At 49.0% G+C, this 25,456-nt stretch overlaps 1 protein-coding gene across 1 annotated transcript; it reads right to left on the minus strand.

Moving 5' to 3' along the window:
• Positions 1 to 225: 225 nt before the first annotated feature.
• Positions 226 to 25,210, minus strand: LOC111153334 (cartilage intermediate layer protein). The gene is made up of 9 exons (XM_022512308.1): positions 25,197 to 25,210; positions 14,114 to 14,282; positions 12,248 to 12,340; positions 11,312 to 11,581; positions 9,611 to 9,790; positions 8,905 to 9,219; positions 8,015 to 8,123; positions 6,236 to 6,393; positions 226 to 3,291 (listed from the first exon to the last, which is right to left on the minus strand). Exons 2-9 carry the CDS (start codon positions 14,199 to 14,201, stop codon positions 923 to 925), a joined length of 3,582 nt encoding a protein of 1,193 aa, XP_022368016.1. The 5' UTR covers positions 14,202 to 14,282; positions 25,197 to 25,210; the 3' UTR covers positions 226 to 922.
• Between the last annotated feature and the right edge of the window lie 246 nt (positions 25,211 to 25,456).

Below are 25,456 nucleotides of genomic sequence, written 5' to 3' on the forward strand. Positions count from 1 at the left end.
TTCTCTGCAAGTGGAAAATATGATCCATGAGAACAAACTTGATCACTGACTGGAGTGTTGTCTAGTTACTCAACCCTGTAACTGGCTGGGGGCGGGGTGTGTGTGGGGGGGTTGGTGGTGTGGAACTGTGCCTCATGCCACCTTGTGACCACTGTCCAGAATCTCTGTCCCTCTGAGCACCTGGCTCTCTTTATTGGTTAAGAGACAGGCCAGGGGCCTCAGAAACGAGTATAAAATGCGCATTTATTGACATCTGCTCTGGAATACACTGGGCTTCTAGGAAGAACAAAAGTAAATGTAAAGGGAAATGTACTAATATAATTAACAACCTATTGCAGTTGTAGGTGTGAAATGTTCTTTCCAGACTTGGCAGAGGAACTACGATTACCCTATATTCAACAGCTTAACACGGAATGTATACTAGAGTTCCAAACTCAGCAAAGAAATAAATAAGTTATTTACATTTCAAGTAAAAAATTGTAGTTTACTCCTTTATTTCACCACGATTTATATGTGTGAACTGTGATAGAGGCCTTGCTGACATCTTGTAGACCAAGGCCAAGAAATATGCCTTATATTGGTTATTTGGTCTTTATCATCAGATTATCATTATCATAGAGGTCAGCGAAACCCTGCAAAAAGGGAAGGAAATACATTTTCTTTGTTGGCCACAGACTTTACCAATGGCCAATTTCTTGTGTTTCTTTTAAAGAACAGGACAAAAAGACTTTATTTTGACATTGGGTGGGGGCGCTAGGTGCCAATCAGTATAATGGGATAAAGACAGTAAATAAAGGCATGAAGAAACAAACAAGCAAACTTCCCCGGAACAGGTGTGCTTAAATTAACCAAGTGACAGTTTGTGTGCATCAGTCTCACAATGGCTGTCGCATGAGGTGGGGGAAGAAAAGTACCACGAGACTTAGTTGTTCCGAGGCTGCGAAGCGAGCCCCAGAAACCTCCCAGAGGCCTCTGCCTCGCGCCTGCGCTGGCCACGCCTACTAGCCCGCTGCTGTCTCCGCGAGGGCACTCTTCCTCTGCCACTGTTTGTGGCAGGGGGCCGGGCAGAGGGGCTTTGGAGGTACTGGAAGGCACTTTGGCGGCCCACCTGCCTCTCTACGCAGTTAAAGGTCAGGGCCACTCCCACGTTGCTCTTCATGACTCTGGAGGAGCCATCAGATGTGCCATCAAAGCAACGGCCAAGAGCAATTTCCTTGGCCACGCGAGGGTCCTGGTCAGTGACGGTATAGATGCCATAGTTGTGGCCCAGTGGATCCAGGGGTGCCAGCATGGTGTACTCGCTGGTGTCATTATTGACTGCTAGTGGTAGGTGGTTGACCAGGTACTCATGAAGCATGGAGTTAACGCTGGCTCGATGGCAGCTGCCCTGAGGGATGACCTTCACCAGTGTGCGGTCCACACGGTCCTGGTCGTAGAGCATCCCACTGCACTTGAACTCTAAACAGGCAGATGAGACATTGGGCTGGTCCCTGTCCCGTGTGCTCTTCACATCCCGGATTCCATACAACTTACCCACTGTCCGCCGGTGGGTGCCCCCCATGTTGCGGGATCGTACATTCACCTCCACTGGCCCCACAATCTTCACCTTGATGTAGCAGGCCCTGAACTCCATTGGCTTGGGCCACCATGCTAGGTAGTCTTCAGTCCAGCTCATAGGGTCATCCTCATTGAAGGGTACAGTATTGTAGTCATACCGATCCCCCTCAATCTGGTAGAACCGGAAGTGGGCTGCACTGGGTGGAGCCTCCTCACATGCCTGGAGGTTCTCAAAGGCATAGATGGGCCCATTGCTCTCCTCGGCTGAATTGGGCCGTGGCTTGGCCATACTAATCTGGAAAGCTGTCTTCTTCACCCGTGGGTCCTCATGATCTGTCCGACGGTATTTGAGCTTATTGAGATAGGGCTGTGGGACACCAATTGCATTTGGGTTGAATTTAGGAAAAGACTGTACTGCTTCCAGTTCTTCCCCAGCTAGGCTTGCCAAGACATAGGCAGAATAGGCATCAGGGGACTCGTCATCGCAGAAGGCAGGGACACAAGCCCCATTGGGGCCCGTGATGACACTGTCAAAGCGGCCCCAGGCCCTGGGGTTGGATGAGAAGCCAGTCCTGGGCTCCAGGTTGATCACAGAGACCACAACCCCCTGGATCTGCTCACTGGGCAAGAACCTCTCACTCCGGTAGGCCCTAACCTTGATAAAGCACCTCCTGCTTTCTGGGACATCCAAATTAAAGAGCCTCCTTTCACGGATCTCCATGTTGCCCACCAGAAAGGTTCTCTCTTCCCTTTTGCCCCGCCTTTGGCTTTCAAATTTGAAGTCACCTTCCTCCTCCCACAACCCTGTGTCTGGGTTGAGTGACCAGAGTTTCATTGTGGGCACATGCTCTGGCATCTTGACCTGGGTCGAGTCAAGGTGGACCTTCACCTTGCCAACATTAAGTGACTCTGAGGTGGCCTCGTCTGTGAAGTCCACGGAGAACATGCCATATGTCCGAAGGGGGAAGGTGTCTCCTTCATCATTGATGAAGTTCAGGTCACTCTGGGCAGCTGTGGCTGTGGAAATATTCCGGGGATCCAGGAAGGTCACACTGGCCTTTACTTTTCCTGTGTAGGGCTCCCCATTCTGCCTGTAGAAGCTCTTGGATGGGATCTCCAGCTCAGCCATAGGGTCTTCTCCAGCCACCTCCCCAAGGGGGATAATGTTGGTGTCCATGGCCTCCAACGTGATGGGCTCTTTCTTCCGAAGCATCTTGATCTCATGGAACACCGCACTCCCCTTCTTGTTGAAGGGCAGCACTTTAGTGGTATTGACGAACTTCTGCAACCTGTCCACAAATGTGAGCACCAGCCTCTCTGTGTCCTGGGGAACATGGAGGGTGAAAGTGCCTTTGTAGCCAGTCATGCTCACACGGTTGCTCCCCAGGTACACGTGGCCAAAGCGCATGGGTTCCCCATTGTCAGCAGCACTGACGCGGCCACGCACAATACTCCGGGTCTCTGTACACTGCTGGCAGCTGCACTCCATGGCCACCTTGGTGGGCAGCGTGTACCCACTGCACTGGATCTCCCTTTCCTCTGTTTTGGAGATGCCACAGCAGTGCTCCACGGCCTCCCGGCACCTGATCCCATTATCCTGCTGCCCTGCACAGGTCTTGACAGGGCAATGGCCCACGTCATAGTAAAAAGAGTTGGTGGCATTCTGGAAGCAATCATGGGGCAGCCGGATAAGGTAGCTCTCAGGGGTTGGATTGCAAGGAGTCTCATCAGTGGCTGTGGAGGGAATGGTATGCATATTAAAAGAAAGTTCATGTCCTACGCTAAATGTACCCTTACCTCACCTCTTTGTGGGGCTTTATGGTTTTCAAAGTACTTGCACCTCCATGATCCTGATTCTCACAGAACTCTTCTGAGGGAGATGGAATAACCATTATTTTTTTTATCATTTCTTTAAAAATATTTTATTTATTTATTTGTCAAAGAGAGAGAGTACAATTGGGGAGAAGCAGGCAGAGGGAGAAGCAGGCTTCCCGCTGAGCAAATAGCCTGACTCAGGACTCGAACCGAGGACTCTGGGATCATGACCCGAGCTGAAGGCAGATGCTTAACTGACTGAGCCACCCAGGTGTCCCTAGAATTGAATAGCCATTATTAATCCATATATGGATTAATAACGTATGTATATATATTAATATACATTATATATATTAATAATATATGTATGTATATATATATATATACATACATACATATATGGAAACAGAGTTGGTTACTGAGACCATTAGAGTCATGGTTCTTGATAGAGGGGTCCGGAAAATTTGTGAGAGTGTTTTGAGTTACCACTAAAATTGAGAGTGCTACTGGCATGTAGTGGGCAGGGTGGGGGATGGGCATTGCCACTCTGTGTCTTGCAATGGCCTAGCACTGCTCAGCATGAAGAATTTGTCTGCATGAAGTTCACATATCCCAGCAGACATTCATGTACGTGGAAAACCTGTTTAAAATGATCATAGCCTACTATTTTTTCTGTGGCTTTAACCATACGTTGAATTTTTAAAGAACACAACTGCCTTATAAATCAAGTTAAGATTGTACTTGGTTTAGCTTGGAACTATACCCAGAATTGTTCCCTTATCTCAGGAAAACTGCATACCTGCCCCAACATTAACCAAGGAATGTGAACCACCAAAATGATACCCCTATATTCATCAGGATTTGTAGCTGTTGCGTTCGTGGTGACTGGATTTAAGTACAAGTGTCTGACTTCTTTGGTTAGCCTTCTCATGTTACTAGGCCAAAAAACATTTATACATTGGAATATATACACTGTTTTGAATTAGAGTCATTTTCTTTTTCCTTTATGTTATAGTTCAGGCCACATGCACATGTATTTAGAAATTATATGTACTTATTATCTACCAGTTTGACTTCAGAATGATAAGGCAGTGTTAAAGATAACTGTTACAGGTGGGAGCAGTGGTTTTATGGATTGGGAACCACTGTCAAGGGAACTTAACATCTCTGCAGTGGTCCTAGTGCCTTGTGTCCTGTCTGCCCTGAGGTTTGGTGTTCGGCATTCTCGGAGTCTGTGAAATATTCCAGAATGCTTCCAATACATTTTCTCTCTCCTGCCTTTCGTTTAGTTTTGTTTAGACTAATTATTATTATTATTATTATTATTATTATTATTATTATTATTATTTGAGAGAGAGTGAGAACGCAAGGGAGCAGGGAGCCAGAAGTGGGGTCTCCATCCCAGGACCCGAGGATCATGACCTGAGTGGAAGGCAGATGCCCAACCCACTGAACCATCCAGGTGCCCCTAGGCCAATTATTAAGATCTCCTCCTCCCTGCCCTTCCACCCTGCACATTGCAAGTATGTGTTCCTGATTGGTCTTGGCTTCCAGTCTCTCCCCTTCCAGATCACTTCTTTTTTTTTTTTTTTTAAAGATTTTATTTATTTATTTGACAGACAGAGATCACAAGTAGGCAGAGAGGCAGGCAGAGAAAGAGGAGGAAGCAGGCTCCCCTCTAAGCAGAGAGTCCGATGTGAGGCTCGATCCCAGGACCCTGGGAGCATGACCTGAGCTGAAGGCAGAGTCTTTAACCCACGGAGCCACCCAGGTGCCCCTCCAGATCACTTCTTCTTTTTTTTTTTTTTTTTAAGATTTTATTTATTTATTTGACAGACAGAGATCACAAGTGGACAGAGAGGCGGGCAGAGAGAGAGAGGGAAGCAGGCTCCCTGCTGAGCAGAGAGCCCGATGCGGGACTCGATCCCAGGACCCTGAGATCATGACCTGAGCCGAAGGCAGCGGCTTAACCCACTGAGCCACCCAGGCGCCCTCCAGATCACTTCTTAAAGCCAGCTCTAATCAGGTCCCCCTTTCCTGCAAACCTTACTTATCTCATGCGGGCCCTCAATCTAGAATGCCCCCACCTCCATACACACAGTCCTTGGCCATTATTCAAGACCAGAGGTTCACAACATTGGCTGCAAATTAGAATCACCAGGAGGAGATTTTAATCTGTGCATGCCTAGACCATGTCCCAAACCCATGACATCATATTCTGGAGGTAAGACCCAGTCATCAGTATTTTTAAAAATTCAGCAGGTGATCCCAATGAGTAGCCAAGGCTGTGACCCACTATTTAAACTCCAGCTGAGGGACACCTGGGTGGCTCAGTTAGTTAGGTGGCTGCCTTCAGCTCAGGTCATGATCCCAGCCTCCTGGGATCAAGCCCCACATCAGGCTTCTTGCTTGGCAGGGAACCTGCTTCTCCCTCTGCCTCTGCCTGCCATTCTGTCTGCCTGTGGTTGCTCTCTCTCTCTCTCTCTCTCTTTGTCTGACAAATAAATAAATAAAATCTTTGGAAAAAACAAACAAACAAACAAACTCCAGCTGAAAAGCTGACCCCTCAAGCAGTCCTCCATGGTTGCTCACACTGAAAGGTCTTTGTGTCTCATCTTATCTCCTGTTTCAGTGCATTTTTCTATCTTTACTTATTTGTCTCTTATTTCTATGTCTTCACCTCTCCCTGGACTGGCAGCTCTGTGAGGGTAGGATTTAGGACTGTGAGATCTTTGTGTCCTAGAGGGTACAGCACTGTGTACAGCACAGAAAAGCCCGAGCTATTACTGCCCAGATATGGCCACTGGGGTGCTTCCCCCACCCTGTGGCCCTGTGGCAGACTTGGGGATGCTGACAGGCTTACCTATGACAGTCAGCTGGGCCACCCGCGACTTCACAGCCCCCGAGTCACTCTGGGCCTTGCAGAAGTACTCTCCAGCCTGGTCCTGTCGCAGGTTCCTCAGCACTAGCTTGCTCTCATGCTTGTAGAGGGAGGGGTCCAGCAGTGTGTCATTGTGGTACCTGCAAGGAATGGAGGGACAGAGGCTGAGGGGATGATGGGAGGGCAGGTACCCCTGGGGAGAAGGCAGGAGCAAGCCGCTGGAGAGGCAGATGATGCCTGGGGCCCTGCAGATGCCAATACCACTTGTGACTCAGCTCATCCAAGAGCACTGCTGACCAAGGAGTCAAGGGATTTCATTCTGAGTCCCTGCCTCACTACTACCCAGCTATTGGTCTTTAGACAAATCCTCTCACCTCCCTGAGCTTTAGCTTCCTGGTCTGTGTTTCCCTAGCTGACTTCACAGAATTACTGGGAGCATCAGACAAGATAATGGCTGTAAATTACCTGTGAAGGATAAAAAAGGACTCACAGTCCTGGGGGACTCTGACCTTGTGTGTGTTTTGCTGGGGAATCTTGTTCTGTGTCCCAAGAATATCCAAGTCAGGACCCTGAGACCAGACCTGCTCTGTGGGGACCCCAGCTTCAAGAGGTTAATGACAGGGCTTGTTGTCTGGGTGGCCTTGACCCCGCTGGCACCCACTTGTAAATGCCAACTCATGAGTTCTGTGCCAGAGCCTTACTAATAACTTATCCTGTTGGTTATTGTTATGATTAATATTAATTCCACACCCCTGTACAGAACTTATCAAACTCAACACCCAAAGAACAAATAATCCAATCAAGAAATGGGCAGAAGACATGAACAGACATTTCTGCAAAGAAGACATCCAAATGGCCGACAGACACATGAAAAAGTGCTCCACATCACTCGGCATCAGGGAAATACAAATTAAAATCACAGTGAGATACCACCTCACACCAGTCAGAATGGCTAAAATTAACAAGTCAGGAAATGACAGATGTTGGCGAGGATGTGGAGAAAGGGGAACCCTCCTACACTGTTGGTGGGAATGCAGGCTGGTGCAACCACTCTGGAAAACAGTGTGGAGATTCCTCAAAAGGTTGAAAATAGAGATACCCTATGACGCAGCAATTGCACTACTGGGTATTTACCCCAAAGATACAAATGTAGTAATCCAAAGGGGCACGTACACCCCAATGTTTATAGCAGCAATGTCCACAATAGCCAAACTATGGAAAGAACCTAGATGTCCATTAACAGATGAATGGATAAAGATGTGGTATAAATATACAATGGGATATTATGTCGCCATCAAAAAAAAAACCCTGATAACTTGCATTTGCAACAATGGAACTAGAGGGCATTATGCTGAGTGAAATAAGCCAATCAGAGAAAGACAACTATCATATGATCTCACCAATATGAGGAATTTGAGAAACAAGACAGAGGATGCTAGGGGAAGGGAGGGGAAAATGAAACAAGCTGAAACCAGTGAGGGAGACAATCCGTAAGAGACTCTTAATCTCAGGAAACAAACTGAGGGTTGCTGGAGTAGAGGTGGGTTAGAGGGCTGGGGTGAATGGGTGATGGACATTGGAGAGGGTATGTGTTGTGGTAAGTGCTGTGAATTGTGTAAGACTCATGAATCACAGACCTATACCCCTGAAACAAATAATACATTATATGATAATAAAATAGAATAATAATAAGTCCAGACTCATTGAAAGAAAGGTCCGGTTTCTAAGTAGACTTGGCAAGGAAACTGGCAGAACACTCACCAGAAATACTTGTCTGGACTGGGCTTCCCTGTGGCCTTACAGCATAGGGACACACTCTGCCCAGCTCTCCGTGCTTTTGTCTCTGGGTTCATCACGATGTATGGAGTCTCTGGGACAGGAGACAAGAAACGGTGATTTGGTTTTTTTCTTTGTGGCAGATTGTCTAGAGCCTTGCTCCCTCAAGTTCTTTGTCATGCGTTAAAATTGTATGACCTTACATGTATTCCCACCCCTAGCATCTCCTCTAAGGGAAATGGTCCAGAATGGAGTCCACCCACTCCACACCCTCCGCCTAGGATCAGCTTCGGTGGCCTCTCAAGCAGCCTTTGGGTGGGGCAGTAGAGAACCAAGGGGACCTTGTGCAAGCCAAGATTCCTGAGCACTGCCATTGGGACAGAGCTGGCTGTTTTGAATAGAGCAATACTCACATTCTGCTGCTTCCAGCAGAATATGCCGGCCATTCTGCACCATTTCTGGATTCCCCCAGCCTCTTTCTCTCTATAATCTCTATAATTGACTATTTTAGATAAGGTGGCCAGAGAAAAATTCATACATTTGAGAGAACAAGTCGTGTCAATAATCTGTAGGAAGAACACTCCAAGCAGAGCATATGGCAAGTGCAAAGGCCTGAGGCAGAAGTGTGTCTGCATGTTTGAGGAACAGCTAGGAGGCTATTCTGACTGGAATAGAGTGACTCCATGGGGTGGAAGGGAGAGTAATGGAAGAGGAGAACAGAGAAGTAATGGGCAAGCCAGATGATGTAGAGCTTTGTGGGTCGTAGTAAAGATCTGGGAATTTACTCTGTAAAGTGGGAAGCCAGCTCTTAGCACTATAATCCCTTTATTTAAAAGTCCAGCCTTCCTGTCCAGCCCTACCCCAGAGAACAGTACCTGCCCTCATGAACTCCGCATTGACAGTGGCTGCCTTTAGGCTAGTCTTGGGCATCGTGAGCATGATGGGGGCAAACTTGGCCTTTGTGATCTTCAGAATGCTTTTGCCATCAGGGCACAAGCCAGGGACCCGGAACCTCCCACTGCTGTCTGTCTTGGTCAGTGGCTTAGGCTTCTTGGTCAGCAGGTAGACGGTGGCTCCTGAGGCTGGGGCACCCCCAGGGAGGGAGACAGCTCCGTGTAGCATGAAGTCCTGGCACATGCATGCATCGCAGTCAGCATTCACCTGGCCAATGGGGCAAGTCAGGTCACAGGCTGTGGAAGAAGGGGCAATATCAGGAGGGCTTATATGGATTCTGGCTCTCCTTCAGGCATATCTCAGCCTGTGGACTTACTTATGCTTCCCCTCCCCCTTAGGTCTGTGTTACCTTTCCTTATCAGCCTGCTTGACTAATTCCTCCTCATTCTTCTAGATAGCCCAGGACACTTCTTCCAGGAAGCCACCCTTGATTCTCCTAAGTTATTATTGACCCTGCTCTGTGCTCCCACATTATCCTCTACATTCCCCATCAGAGCACATAACAGATGCTCATTTAATACTTGGTGAATGAAAGAATGAGTGAATCAGTCTGACCCTCTGTTCTATTCCTCTAGGCTGCTTCAACTCAGTCACATGCCTTCCCAGTACCAGGAGCAAGAGAAGCACCTGTACAGGCCTGGTCCATGCAGAGGCGGCCCTCCTCAGAGGCCTCATTGCACAGTGACACCGTCTCTGCCAAGCAGGTACGTGTTCGGGTCTGGACTCCAGTGTGACCACAAGCAGCAGAACATTTGCTCCAGGGAGACCATGGGCTCCAGATGCGCTCTGTGTCTCGGCGCAGGGACCCTGCAAAGAGGATCAGCAGATGGCCTGACTTGCCTCCAGAGGGGACTCTGTCAGGAAATCTGCCCCTGAGGCTGTTTTATGTCAGAAAGACAGGGTTTCTGTTCACGTCATAGACGGCACTGGTATTTATATTTACTGCAATGACTTTTCCAACGGAGGGAAGTCAAGAATCCTGAGGAAGTGGTGTCTCTAATTTGCACAAAGGTACCATATGGGCCAGGGGTGGCTCTGAGAGGGACTTGTTGGTGAAGCACTGGGACCTGGATATGCTGTCTTAAGATGTGCAGGGATAGCGCCATTTTCTCTCCCATCATTGTGGAAATAGTCATACATTCCTGTGAAAGGGCTCCCTCCTGGTCAGGATCTGGGACTCCAGTGACTCAGACCTCACGCTCTCCCCCTCACCTCTGCTCTGAGGCCTGTGTGCGGGAATGGGGACCTCGGACATTGCCCAGCCTGAGCTCTGGGTGGCCGCCACTGCCACCGGAGCCTGCGGGGCCAGGCTGTGCACACTGGCAGAGTCACAGGAAGGGAGGGTGTCCATCTGAGAAGTGGGCAGCCTTGCAGCTGACTCTGTATTATCCTATGTGGAGAGGGAGGGCGTCACGCATGAACTCTTAGACTCTGTAGACACAGATGTGAGTTCAAATCCCAGCTCCCCACTTAACAGCTACAGAATTGTAAGAAATCACCTAACCTCTCCAGACCTGGAGTAACTTGTCAAAATGGAGATTAAAGAGTAATGAATATAATGAATGAATGAATAGTGACTATAACAAGCCCAGTGCCTGGCACATAGGAGCAATAATAGAAACTATCACTTAGTTAAAGTTCACTTGGGTTAAACCCTCTACATTCCTTATCATATTTAATCCTCATAAAAACCCACATCAAGATGTACTAATATTTACTAATATTACTAATACTTCCCCTGTTCTATTGGTGAGAAACCTAAGGCTCAGAGAGCTTCAGAAAATTCACCTAAGGGGCGCCTGGGTGGCTCAGTCCGTTGAGTGTCTGCCTTTGGCTCACATTGTGATCTCTGGGTCCTGAATTGAGTCCCACATCAGGCTCCCTGCTCAGCAGGGAGTCTGCTTCTTCCTCTCCCTCTCCTTCTGCCCTTCCTCACCGTTCATTCTCTCTCTCTCAAATAAATAAATAAAATCTTCTAAAAAAATAATGAAATTACATTTTTAAAAAAAGGAAATAAAGAGAATTTGCTTAAGGAACACAGTTCAGATGGTAGACCCAGGATTCAAATGCAAGTAGCCCAACTCCAGAGCCTGTAGTCTTCACCTCCTTGCCACCCACACTCAATAAGTGGGTTAAACAGAAAGTCCCCATTGACAGAGAACACTCTTGGGAAGATTATGGCTCTCATCACAGTAATGTGTTACTCTGAGGGAGTCAAAGCCCGTGTATGTGTGTGACATCCTGAGTTTCAGTGGCCAGATGCCCATCGTGGCCTCTCCCTGTGCCAAGGCTGTGGGAGGTAGGGGGTCTGGGTCTGTCCAGGCTTACCTGGTGGGCAGAGGAAGCGCACAGTATAATTGGAGCAGTTCTGACCAGGCCGCTGCTCCCGGTTAAGGCACCAGAAGCCCTCACGGGGACTGCCATGGACCACCTGGCCAGTGCTGCCTGCAGGCATCCAGTCGGTGGTCCGAGCCTCTAGCCGCAGGGGCCGAGCACACACCCGGTCCCCATAGTAGAAGTGAATGGCGTCCAGCCGCTCATAGTCACCCTGCCCGCCTGGGTGGTCGATGTTGAACCAGGTTGTCCACTCCCCAGGACCTGAGAGGTAGAGGCAGGTCAGAGAAAGACAGGCCCCAGAGCCTCAGGGGTGCTCCCTCCTTCCTCCCTGCTTAACTCCTGGGACTCACTCCTGATACCTCTCACCCACCAGCATTGGTCTCTGATGCTGTGGCATCTATCTCTCCAGCATCCCTCCAGCCTTTTAACCTTCTTCTGTTCCTGCCACTCCATTAAAGCTCTCAGCAGCCTGGCTGTACCATGTCAGTAACTCCCTGCCTGGTCTTTCTACTTCCAAGTTCCTGCTCTCCCCACCTCCCACCCCTCACCGACCCAGCAGTCAGGGTGAGCTTTCTCCGGGTGGCTTGGACCCCACCACTCCCCAGCTTTAAATCGCTTAGCCAGGCATTCAGTGTAAGCTGGCCCCTGCTCTCTCTCCATCCTCATCTCCCACCCGCCCCCCATCTCCCACCAGCCTGTGCTCTGGTTCCAGCAAGCTCTATAGCATTCCTGAATATGTCAGGCAGCTTCACATTCTAAGCTGTCCTATTTCCTAGGTCTGTCCGCCTGGACGGAGATGTAGGTTAAATGCTTTGTAAAAGTGGGTTTCCATGGAAACCATGACATGGTGCCCTGGCTTCCGAGATTCTCGCAGTAAGCTCAGTAAAGACCCCCTCTCTTGACCCTCCTGCTCCAGCCACAACTCACTTTCCAGAGAGTCAACAGGCTTGGCAAAGATGCTGGAGGTCCTCCTCCCAGGCTGGACTCTTCTTACCGACTGGGTGAGCATCGTCTGCCTCCCTGAGGGCAAGGAGGAGAAGTGAGAGGCCAGGACTGGTAGTTATAAGGGCTCAGCCGCATCCTCCTACCACAGCCTTTCAAGATGCAGGGAAGCATCTTGGGGGTGGGTGGAGCAAGAGCATTGGACAAGCGTTCAAACTCTGCTCTGCCATTATCTAGCTGTGCAACCTCACGAAGTTTTATTCCTATAATTGCGTTTCCCAAAACACAGGGCTGCATTAACCATTGCTACATCATAGGGTTCTGGTGCCTTTTCAGAGTGATGGTCAATGTAAAGAGACCCGGGACGGAGTGCAGGCTCTGTCAATGGTAGTTGTCATACTGCTCTTGTTCTAGAAACAGATCATGAGATGCTGCTGAGCAGCCAGTGGGCTGGGGCTCCTGTGATGGGATCTGGGCATGTCCTTCTTGGCAGAACGGAGCCCTATTTTCCCCATCTGTAAAATGGAGATACTAGTTCCCATCTCAGAGGGTGGCAGTCCAGTAGGCATGAGAATTTCATGAGGTGACCCAAGTAAACATCTCTGAAGTATACAGAGATTGAAAGTGTGAGCTCCAGAGGCTCTGCCATGTCCTAACTGTTTGACCTTGAGCCAGATACTTGACTCATTTGACCCCTGTTCCCTCATCATAAAATGAGGACAATAATAGTTCTTGCCTCAAAGGATTTTGGAGATTAAATAAACTCATTCACAAAATCCACTCAGAGTAATGCCTAGCATGGTGCTTGCTGAATAAGTGTTAGCAACTCTGGAAGAGGGGTACAGGGTCCTTAGTCCACAAGCAACTTCCAGCCCCACCCCATCTGAGGCAGGATTGGGGGCTCCCAAGGGGGAAGGAGAAGGAGAGCTGAGAACAGACAAGCTCTGAAAGGCAATTAACTCTCGTGCAAGGAGCCAAATCAGAATTCTCTATGCTGCTTAATTGGGGTGATAGGAACTCTTTTAATCAAACTAATCTGATTTCCCCTCAGATGGCTGAATGTTAATCATCTTTACAAACAGCAGCTGTCAGGGTGGAAAGAGCAAGGTGGGAGGTGGGTGCGCGCAGGGTTTGGCAAGATGGTGAGACAGCCTTTGTTCCTGTGTGAGTACTCACAAAGGCTCAAGTGCAGGCAGCTTTACAAGGGGGCTTTGAGTGTTTTTTTGCCCTACTTGAGGAGGTAGTTAAAAATCAGGAGAGGCAGAAGAGATGGGAGAGAGCATACAGGGCAGGGCTGGGAGCGCTGATGCTCAGATGCACGAGGCTATGCCCATGCCCCCTACCTGTTCCTTCAGGAACTCAGTGTCACCAGAGGATAGGGTCAGAGGACAAGGGGACCAGAAGAGGGTCTGGTGTCTGTGAAATTCAGCTACACGGTCTAAATGAAATTGAGCTTTAAGCTAGAAGAATTTTTATGACACTAAAACCAGAGCACACCACAACCTGCTCCTGAGAACCCGGTGATCCCTTGTGACTCCCTTTTGTTTTGACTCCCAGGAATCCCATAGCTAAATTTAGCACCTAGAGGTGATAACCCTTTTATCCTTTTTCCTCCCTTTGAGTGACAGCTAATTCCCTTCCTCATTTAAAAGATTTTGTCCTGTGAGTTTTGATATTTGGAAACTATCTCAAATTCTCCTGGGAAACAAGCAGGATATACATTATTAATAAGTCTATAAACCAGCCTGAAGTCTTAAGGCCATTGCCGAGGCCCATAGTTGGGTCGCAGACCAGATATGACTTTGCTATGACACACGGAGGCTTGGGAGGGGGCAGATACTTAGCCCATACCCGACACAGAGGTGACTTCCAGGACCAGGAAGAAGAACACCCAGGCCTTGGTCCCCACCATCTTTCCCCCAGGCCCTATAGGAAACATGGCAGGAGATGGGTGAGGGTACTTCAGATTTGGATCCTCCCTGGAACGTAGTCTCCTGGGAAGTCTCTCAGATCCAATGACCTGCAAAGAATCAAAGCTGATCAGGTCCCACATTTCTGCAGCATCTCTTATGGCTCGAGCAGAACTATTTCTTGACCTATCAAGGGTGGAAGGGTAGACAGAATAAAGTCTCATGGGAGGTAACACCTGCCCAAGTTGTGAATCTGGGCCGCTTAGGAGGTGCAGAGGCTCAGGAGTTCAAATAAGGCAAAGCTGGATTCAGATCCAGGCTCTAGGACCCCACATCCTGATGAGGCATAAGGGAGAGCAGGGGTGAGGAGGTACCTTGCCAATGAGGAGAGGTTTGGGCTTACACCCAGCAGCCTCTTGAGTGACTCATGTATCACTTCCAAGACCTGGGCTTCGGGGCATGTTTTGGTGGGGCTCACACTCTTACACCAAGGGGCTATCCGTGAACACCATGCCGCTCAGCCCTGACTGCCATGGCCCCTCGCAGGACAGGCAACCTGGAGGTGGCAGATGCTTCAGATGCATGATATCCATGAACACATTCCCAGATGTGCACAGCCTGCAGCTGGAACACATTTCTAACCTGTTTGTTGGGGCCTGGCTTGGAGTTACACAGCTGGGAGCTCCCTGAAGGAGAGCAGAGGGGATACACTGTGCGAAGCCTGGGGTCCCCAGTAACTGGTAAGCATGGGTTAGGGGCTGTAAGAGCCAAGAGAAGAAAGTGGGCTTGACAATAAAGGCAAAGATCCATGGGGTGTAGCCCAGGCTCTTGTTCATTTCTATCTCTCCCCAGAGCTCTGGCCAACCCAGAATCTGACCAGTTCCTGGAGATTCAAAAGTGGCTCCCTTCAACGTCCAAAGTCCAGGGTGTGGTGGGAAAGAGGAGATTCCTCCTTTCCACGGGGGAAAAAGATATAAAAGCACTTGGCTGTCTTAGAAGAACAAACCAATCCCACATTGCAGATCTTCTAGCTCTAAGCCCATTAACCTTCCCCCCAGTCCCCCGCTCCATCACCTTCTTTTTCTCAGTCAAGGGAACAGAGGCATAGGGGTCCCCAAGGTCCCCATTGCATGTCTTACCACAAGCTCCTGGGCTTGGAGCAGGGAGCTGAGTGCTACACAGCATTCAGTCTGAGACCACTCTAAGACTGTCTGAGAGGCCAAGGTGGCCTGAGGCACCTTGTGGAAAAACCATTTCCCATCTGGCAGCCCACAGAAGTTTCCTCAGCATATGCTCTGTTAGTTAGGCTCCCCATCCCACGCTCCGCAGAACTCTCGGACAAAGCAGACTGGCTGACCGCAAGAAAGAAAGCAGACGCCCAGAGGTACAGACCCTGACTGGGACCATTTGAGAGTCCCTGACCTCAGGTGAAGGAGGGGGAGGGCTTTGGACCAGTAGGGGGGAAAAGAGAGAACTTCAAAGTGAAAGGGGGGGGCTCTTCTTTGGGGGAGATGCAGGGTGATCTGGGAAGGGCAGGAGTTGCTAAGCGGGGCAGAGAAATGCAGGCATGGGGTGAGGAAAATGGGAGTGGAGCTCACCGTGTCCTGAGCGGGACTCCTCAGCTGGGGGTTTCAAGTCTTCGCCTCTCCTGTCCAGCCGCCAGGCCTTATATAGCGCAGCTGGTGGCTCAGCCCGTGGCAGTGCGCCAGGGGAAGCGCGGCGAAATCAGATCTGAGCATGGGGAAGCTCAGCCTCCCCATCCCCTCCCCACATCCCCTGGAGCTCCCAGAGGCCCGGATTTCGCTTCCAGATCCTTAGAGTGAGAGGCTGCAGGACCTGGGGAGAGGCCAGGTGGGCAGGGGCCTGAGGCTCCACAGACCAGAGCAGAGAGATACACGGAGGGTCAGGGTGGGTCTTGGGAGCAGCCCTGGGCAGGGGCCAAGGGCTAATTTACATCTGGGCAGCATTTCATGGCTTGGGGGTGGGGGTTGTGTGCTCTTGCTTAAGCTTTGCTTGCTGATCCCCCACATTCCCCTGACCCGCCCCTGCAGAGAAAGAACTTTGCTGGTGTTAGCACATACTTCAAACTCTCTTAGGCACACCAGTCACTTGGTCTCCCAACTGGGGGTGACTGGTCTGAGCTGGGCGACTACTCAGCTTCTCTGGACCCCGAGGGAGCACTGAGAGAAATTAAGAAGGGAAAGGGACAAAGGAATTAGAGGAGACAGGATGTCACCTGGTAAGAATAGTTCCTCCTTGCCTGTACCTACTTCCATCGGGGGCCTGTCTATGTCCCCTGGAGCCCAGAGGCCCTGCATATAGGCTTTCTGAGACCTTGCCAGACTGTCAGAGATGTATGCGGGCGTATCTGACTTCAGGTATGGGGCCCGCCGCACATGCACAGCCTTACCCGTAGGTGGCGCAAGCAGCTGTCTGTGCTTCTGAACCCGAGTAGCCTCCCCGCCCGCAGCCAGCAGCAGTCAGCCTGTGGTCCCAGGCCGCAGCAGTTCAATAAATTTAGCACGCTTTAGAATCCCCTGGAGAGCTGACTGCTGGACCCCACACCGAGTTCCGGATTCAGTATGTCTGAGGTGAGGCCCGAGACTGTATTCCTAACAACTCCCAGGTGTTATTGATTGTTCATGGACCACATTAGAGGGCCAGCTGAAAGCAGAAGATGGGGAGGGGTGTACTAGGAACCACAGCAAGAGCTGCTAGAACCCTTTCCCCCAGTTCATGTGCCAGGCTCATCGGCCTGGGCTGGGCTTCCTGCCTCATGCCAGGACTTGGAGATGGAGGCCTGGTCGTAATGGCCTCCCATACCAAGTGTCGGCTTGCTCGTTCCATACACCCTCATTAAGCTCCTATTCATGGAAGGCTATAGGTTGGGTACTGGAAGGCCACAGGGGGGGAGACATGTTCTTGCATTCAGAGGAATGAGCCTCACATGGTAATGATCTTACAGTGAGCAGTGCAGACCCAGAGAGCTGTGTATATGTGCTGGTGTGGAGCTGTGTCTTTGTTCCTGAGTGTGTGTGTGTTAGCCTGGGTTTAGGAACATTGTTTCTCTGAGCATCATCCTAGACATGGACTGCTGGGAGAGGGGGTGGGTATGGAAGAAGGATGTTAAGCAGCGGTGGCTGGCGAGCTGACCTAAAGCACAGATCTGGTTTGCTTTGTCTCCTGATGCCTGGTCTCCCTTGCAGTCCCTAGCCCTTGGCCCATAAATTCTGTTGCTAGCCCCAGTCTCATCCAGTTTGTTGTTGGAGCCAAACTGTGAAGTAGCTACAACCGTAGCTTTGAAGGCGAAGTCTGAACTGAATGAAGTACGTAAGAGCTCAACTAGTCTGGGGCACCTGCGTGGCACAGTTGGTTAAGCCTCCAACTCTTGGTTCGGCTCATTTTGTAATCACAGTGTGCTGAGATCAAGCCCTGAGTTGGGCTCTAGGCTGCTTAAGACTCTCTCTCCTTCTGTCCCTCCCTGCCCCCTCTATCTCAAATAAATAAATAAATCTTTTTTTTTTTTTAAAGATAGATTATTTATTTATTTGAGAGAAAGAGATTGAGAGAGAGAGAGCGCACATGAGAAGGGAGAGGGTCAGGGTGAGAAGCAGACTCCCCGCTGAGCAGGGAGCCCAATGGGGGACTCAATCCAGGGACTCCAGGATCATGACCTGAATCGAAGGCAGTTGCTCAACCAACTGAGCCACCCAGGTGCCCTCAAATAAATAAATAAATCTTAAAAAAAAAAAAAGAGCTCTACTTGTCTAAGGACAAAGACTGAACTGCAATAGGCAGATCAAAGGGCAAGTCAAAAGGCTCTGTTGCTGATTCTGATGTATGACCTTGGACAAGCAAAGACCCAAGTGATCCTAGACCTCAGTGTCCCCACCCGTGCAACAAAAATTTGGACTGAGCAAGCTCCAAGGCCCCCACCCATGCTGGCAAGATTGATAAGATGCTAACAACAAACATAGTAGGGAGGAGAGAGAGGAAGGCATGAGAGCTGCAAGAAGTCTGGCTGGGGATCAGGAGGGAGGCCAGAGAAGCAATGTGACCGCTGACGCTGGATAAGGAGAACAAGGTATACAGGAGAGGGAGGTGGGGGAAAGTAAACCAGAGGCTCAGAGGTCAAGTTCGGGGTAATCAGTTGTTTTTCAAGGCCTCCACTCTGTGGAATCCAAAGGTATGTGAAAGAGGCACCCCCAACCTCCTAACTGCACCCTGTCTTCTCTGTCGGTAGTGGGAGGCAGAATACCCTGTGGGGTGAGGGTTTGGCAAAATGGAGCCCTTTAGGCCACAAATCCTGCCTGGGTCTCCTTGCTTGGCCCAGAACTCATACTGAGGACCCCGCTTCCCTAGCTGCAAATGGTCAGCGTCATGGCTGGCCCAGGGCTGAGGGACAGTGTGCTAGAGTCCCTGGGTTGCAATTCCAACCCTGCCATTTGTGTTCCTCCAGCTCATCTACTCCCTCCCTCCCTCTTCCCTTCCACCACCTCCTATCCCACCATTAAAGCATCCTTTCCTGTCCCAAGTGGAATGGAACTGTGAGACAATGGAACTGTGCAAGGTTAGACTGGAGGGAATCTGAGTCTACCCCCCACTGCCCTTCCCAGGAGTCCTTTGAGGAAGAAGAGGCCTGCTGACCTCAGTCGGGGTCCTAGGATAGACAGGTCTTGGGAGGTAGCCACAGATCTGGACTGTCAGGGCCTGGCCTGGATAGATCAGCCCCAACCACAGGTGGCCATCTGGGGCTTCTGCAGGCCAGGCTAGTCTGCAGCAGCTCCAAGACCCTGCCTGGAACACAATGGAAACCTATCAATCACTCCCACCAATCAAGGGGCTTGGAGCCCAGTTTAGCCAGGCCACCTGCGTCCTAAGCCTATGACCATAGTCCCCCTCCCCCACTTCCTCCAACTGAGGGAAAAGTAGCTTGGGAACACTGTGGGATAGGGGGTGGGGATTGGAGGGTCTGATGCAATCCTAGTGGCTCCAAAAGAAGATGCTCTCTGCCTCTAGCCTGCTCTCTGAACCCTTTGCCATAGTCCCATTATCGCCCCCGCTATGGCCTCAGGAGGCTTTGAAGGCCTGGGTAGAGACAGGCAGCTGTAATTCCTGGGAACTGGAGGACTTGACTGTAGCTCTGAGTGACCATCAGAGGCTGCTGAGCCAGTACTGTGTAAGGGCCTATTTAGCCAGAGTGGCCCCACCTTGGTTGAACAGCCATTTTGTTGTTTATGCAGTAAAACTTAAACTGACCCTGCCCTCCCGCCCCAGAGGAGCTTACTTAAAAGCAAGTCCGGGAAACCAGTCCCAGGTAACAAAGCCCAAATACAAGGGTGGGTCAGGTCAGGTGGAGACATCCAATCAGTGGGGAGGGTGGGGGGGCGCATATTGTCTCCCTAGTTACCGAGGAATATGGGCCCTGCCCTTTGGGCACCTTTTGGACACCAATTCTGACCAAGGTGATAGGCTGGTTCAAATGTCTACTAGGGTAAATTGTAATTCAATTGGTCACTTATGTGTGACCTAACATGACTGTGCAGCTTTCTCTGTGTGTTACAATTTCAGTGGTCACCTGTGCGTGGCCAGGCCCAACCACATGGCCTTTGCCCTTAAAAGCTAGTCTGTGAAGTAGAGAGAGGTTGCCCTCTTTGTAAGAGGCACGGCCCCGAACGTTCCGTTTGATTCTTAATGCTTGGCACAGAATAAAGCTTTGCTTGACCTTCGCTTTGTATCAGTCTCGCTCCTTTAATCACGGACCCATTATTGGGGGACCCAACATTGGGGACCCAACACTTTGGAGCCCAGAAACCCAGAAAGAGTCCAGGGCAGTGGGAAAGCTCACTCTGGGACCTTGTTCTCCTTGTCCTATGTACAATCTATCACTGTTCCACCTCTGTACTTTTACAGTTTTATTTCTCACTTTCTGTATCTTGAAATACAGCTCTTCCTCCCCTTAGCGTGAATGTCCCCATCTTTCAAAGCCCTATCTCAGTCTCCTCCTTCCTCCCCTCTCTGACCACCCAGACCCACCCCAGTTATTCCTTCTAAGATAGTGTTCAGTCACAGGTGGTTGGCACTCTAGTTTACAAAGTTCACAGTCATCCTCTTCAGTCTCACAGCAAATCCATGAGGCAGGAATGATCACTCCCATTTTACAGAGGAAAATCTGAGGCTCAAAGAGGTGAAGTCCCTCAGACATAGGGGGTCTTAATTCAAAGTTGCCCCCTAGAAACCAGTGATCTAGTATAGACCTTGTCATGGGCCCTCAGCTCAGAGAAGCCACCATGGAAATCACATTCCAACTATATGCTCCTCAGTGAGAACATGCTAGAATATTCTGACTCTGCCTGCCTGGGGCACATACCCTGCTTCCTATACATCTAAAGATATTCCCGTCAAACACAATTCAGCAATCATACCATGGCCACAAATTCTCTGCAACTCTCCCAGTATGACGTGGAGTCTACTGACTCACTCCTTTGACCTGGGCTGGCTTTGTCACTTGCTTTGAGCCAACGAATATGACAGAAGTGATGTTGTACAAGTTCTAGAGTTTAGGCCCCAAAAGACCTTGCTACCTTCACTCTCTTGGAACACTGTCCTGAGACCACCCTGTAAGAAAGTCAGTCTATCCTACTGGAGACTGAGAGACCACATGGAGGAGAACTGAGGCCCCCAGCCAACAGCCAGACAGGTGAATGAGGCCATCTTGAACTTTCCACCACAGTAGTTGCATGAATGAGCCCAAATAAGACCAGCAGAGGAATGGTCCAGCCAACCCACAGAATCATGAGAAATAATAAATTTTTCTTAATGAACCACTGAGTTTTGGGGTGGTCTGTTATACAGCAATAGATAACTGGAACACCAGGAGTAAAAGCTTTTTCCATTGCAGTCGGAAAGGCACAACCCAGATTGGTTTATGCAGGAAAGAAATCTGATGGCTCTCCTAACTGTCATCCTGGGAAAAACTGGATCCGGGCACTCAAGACACCATCAGGGCTGTTCTCTTCTCAGATCTCAACAGCTTCCTCTGAGATGGCTTTATTCTCAAGGATGGTGTAGCAGTCTGTATTTTCTGAAGAGGGATACAACAATGGCTTCCACCACACATGTTCCTGTTCAATGTGACGGTGCTATTCTGCTATTGAGAGAGAGTCATATTTCCCTTCCCTTGAATCTGCACTGGCCGATGACTGGCTTGCAACCAAGAATGAGGTGGACTTCTAAGGCTGGACACAAAAGGTCACACAGCTTTCTCTTGGATCTCATGGGACATTCACTCTGGGAAAGGCCAGCTGCCATATGGGAAGTCTAACTATCCTGAGACCACCATCCTGGGGAACCCTAGTGTAGTGTTCTGGTCAGTAGTCCCAGCTGAGCCCAGACTTCCAGCCCTCCCCACCAAGGCACCAAACATGTGAGTGTAGCCATCTTGGATAGACCAGCCCAGCCCATCTACCAGAGGAGTGCCAATGAGGGGCCTCAACAATGTCATAAAAAGAAGAATTACCCACTCAAGTCCTATATGAAATCCTGACCTGTAGGTCATTTAAGCCACTAAGATTTGGGTAGACACAGCAGTAGTAACTAGAATAGAAGCTGTTTCCATGTAGTATCTTCCAGAAACTTCAGGCTCCCTCTTAGCCCATCTCAAATCTCCAATGGAACGAAAGTGTCTCTTCCCCTAATTGTTCCAGCAGAAGTTCTGGGAGAGGTCCTCCTTGACCCATTCCTGATCCAATCCCTTTACCATGGGATAGAAAGCTCTGATAAGCCCATTTCTGGAGCCAGAGATAGATCAGCCCCACTGGAGTCACATGGACTGATTTTTCCCGAAGGAATATTGTGATGCAAGAGTGGATGTTGAGAAGAAAAAAATGACACATACCTAATAAAGGCACAACCACAATCACAAGCATCCTTATCCTAGGAGGCGTTGACCTGAAATGTCTAACTACTAACTTTGATATCAGGAGTGGAGTCTTGATATCAAGAGACCACTTTCACAGCTATCAATCTGGAGAGTTTACCTTCCATGTGTTCTGATACAAACCTATGCATGTGTGACTCCTCTTCACCTTGTAACCACATCAACACACCCCAGAAGAGCTGAGCAAAACTGAAACACTGTAATTCCAGCTTAGGAAATGGAAGAAAAAGGAAGAAACCTGTCAGCATCTTGTCTTACTTTGTGCAGGTCTTAGGTGGGAGCAGATTCCCACAGAATGGGCTATAGGTCCAGCAGATACCCCAAAGCATGTCCAGTAGAGCACTCTACCTTGCACAATATGCTTACTGTAGCCACCACAGAATGCTCTTCCAGCTTAAAACAGGGTTACCCTACTGTCGCCATGGTGTATTCCCCACAGCCACAGCCTTACGGTGACACGTCCATCTCTAGAGCTCATAATGTTTACCACAGTATTCATGCCCTGTTGTTTCCACAACTGACTATGGGATTCCCACGATGTCCCCACAATGTTCACCAAGCTTTCTGTGGTGTGCTCACATTCACCACAGTATCTTCAGCACACTTAGAGTTTGCTCACACCCAGTGACATTGTAGTGTTTACTACGTGAACCAGTGATTTCATATTCTATACGTGGACATCGTAGTGTCCTCACAGTGCTTCCAATATTTCTCAGAAACGTCTACAGTCACCATTTTATGTAGGATTAGGGGTGCACGCTTGCTAGGGTATTCTCTCAAGAGTGTCCACATACCCCTCTCCTGACTTGTCACGTTCACCATGACGTGTTTATGCTGGTTGTTCATGAAATTCGACCTGAGCATCTACAGCTGCTTGTTTCCTGTGACCCAAGGCCTCTTTTCATGACTCCTTCAAGAGGGCCCAAGTGGCTCTGTGTGTGGTATGGCCTCAGCTCTGACCAAGATGCTGGCAGTCCAAAGAGCCTGAGGCAGTGATGGGGGCGGCCTTGCTCAGGGTTGAGGTGAGGTGAATGCTGGGTAGAAGTCCTCACTGGCAGTAAGTTTCTGTGACTCGCAACTGTTTTATGGGCTAGAGCTATGGAAAGTCAGTATGAGGAGCCTCCCTCTTTCCAAGCAGACTCTTTCGCCCACACAACACCTGGACCATAAGGATTTGGGACTCCCAGGGTGAGCAAGAGGGAGGAAGGGGAAATGGATATTAGATAGAAAGGCCTTGGTGAGCAGCCTTAGCCAGATGGGGTCGGACAGAGGGAGAGATACAGACATGTGGGCTCCTGACTCCAATCTTAGTGGACTGACCTTTTGTTTCCAGAAGCCAGGCAGCATTCAGGGAGGCTGAATTGGGGCATTTCCCCGCCAGGAGAACAAGAGCTTTGAGGATAGGATATTGGTCAGTGACAAGGAAGGCAAAGAAAGGGTAGAAGATGTTTGAATCTCACTGTGCATTTTTAAAAATTGAAACACAATTTTCATACTGTAAATCCACCATTTTGAATGCACAATTCTGTGAGTTTTGATGAATGCAAGCAATCAGGTAACCACCATCACACCAAGACAGAAAATATCTCCAGCAACTTTGTAGTCAATCCCTCCCTCCATGTTCAGCTGCTGACAAGCACTGGTTTTCTTTGCCTGTAGTTTTGCTTTTTCAAGAATGTCATATAAATGGAATCCTTTGGTATGAGCTTTTTAAGTTTGTCTTCTTCTGCTTAGTATAATCATTCATGTTGTTGAATGTGCCAATAGCTCAATTCCTTTTTATTGCCAAGTAGTGTTCAGTTGTATGACCATATACGGTTTATCTATCCATTCAGCACTTGAAGAATGAGTGGGTTGTTGCCACTTGTTAGCAGTTACATTTTAGCTGTAAATATTTGTGCACAGATTTTTGCGTAAACATGTTTCTCATTTCTTTGGGGGTAAATACCTAGGAGTGGGATTGTGGGTGATACGTTAAGTGTATGTTTAATCTCATAAAAAACTGCCAAACTGTTTTCCAGAGTGATTGAACCATTTACATTCCTACCAGCAATATATGAGAGTCCCAGGTGCTCAGCATTCTCACCCACACTTGATACTGTCAGTTTCAGGTTTGTTTTTAGCCCTTCAAACAGGATTCCTAGTGTGATTTCATTGTGGTTTTAATTTGCATTTCTCTGGTGACCAGTGATGTTGAGCTTCTTTTTGTACTTTTATTTGTCGTGCATAGATCTTCTTGGGTGAAGAATCTCTTTAAATATTTTCCTACTTTGTAATTGAGTTGTCTTATTATAGGTATACTTGGCTTCTCGAAAGTTCACCTTACTCCAGTTAACTTTTACAAAAGGGCCTACATTAGTACCTGTTTTCGCTAGCTGAATGAAAACCAAAGATGCTATTCAGTTTCACAAAAAGTGACAAAATAATGTTCAGCGTCTGTTTTGTAGTGAGCCATTATAGAGGTAGCAGGACCAGAGCAGCGAGAGTGGCGCCACCTAGCGCCTTCCCGGGGAACTGCACTCAGCGTCTCCCCAGGAAGCCGCCATTGTTTTGAACGGTGCCTGTGAGCATCTGTGCTTTATCTTGATTTATTTTGTGCTTCTGTAAGCAAGATGTGTCCTAAGGTATCAGAAAATCCTAAAAGAGGTTACTTTTTGGTTTGGGAAGGCTGAAACTTTTTTCCATAAAAGCTAATGGTGATTACTTCATCTTAACACCATTTTGTCTTAAAGTTTTTACCAGAACCCTCTGCTTTTGGAGAGTGGGGGAAACCTGTATTGAGTATGTATATTCTGGGTATAAGTCCTTTATCACATATGTATTTTGAAATTTCTTTTCCCAATCTGTAGCTTGCTTTTCATTTTCTTTTCTTTTCTTTCTTTTTTTTTTAAAGAATTTATTTACCTATTTGACAGAGAGAGATCACCAGTAGGCAGAGAGGTAGTCACAGAGAGAGGGGGAAGCACGCTAAGCAGAGAGCCAGATGTGGGGCTCAATCCCAGGACCCTGAGATCATGACCCAAGCCAAAGGCAGAGGCTTAACCCCCTGAGCTGTGGAGGCCAAGAAAAATCAAGGCCATCCCACCTCAGGTTTAGCCTTAGCATAGGTACAGCCATCTTAGCTCCGGCAGCCATCTCAGACCGCTGTGCCCAAGGGCTGAACTTTCCCCCACCCTGCTTTGGTTCCAGGAAGCCCCACCCCGCTTTAGTAATAGGAACCCATAAATACCCCTGCCTTAACTAAGTTCGGGGTCCAAGCCCCTACTCCACTGCATCAGGTATACTTGGGCCCAAGCTTAAGCATGTCACCTCGGGGTCCAAGTCCCTACTCCGCTGAGACGGGTA

Source organism: Enhydra lutris, unplaced genomic scaffold (genome assembly GCF_002288905.1).
Source record: "Enhydra lutris kenyoni isolate GAN:26980312 unplaced genomic scaffold, ASM228890v2 scaffoldscaffold31, whole genome shotgun sequence".
NCBI classification, from domain to species: Eukaryota; Metazoa; Chordata; class Mammalia; order Carnivora; family Mustelidae; genus Enhydra; species Enhydra lutris.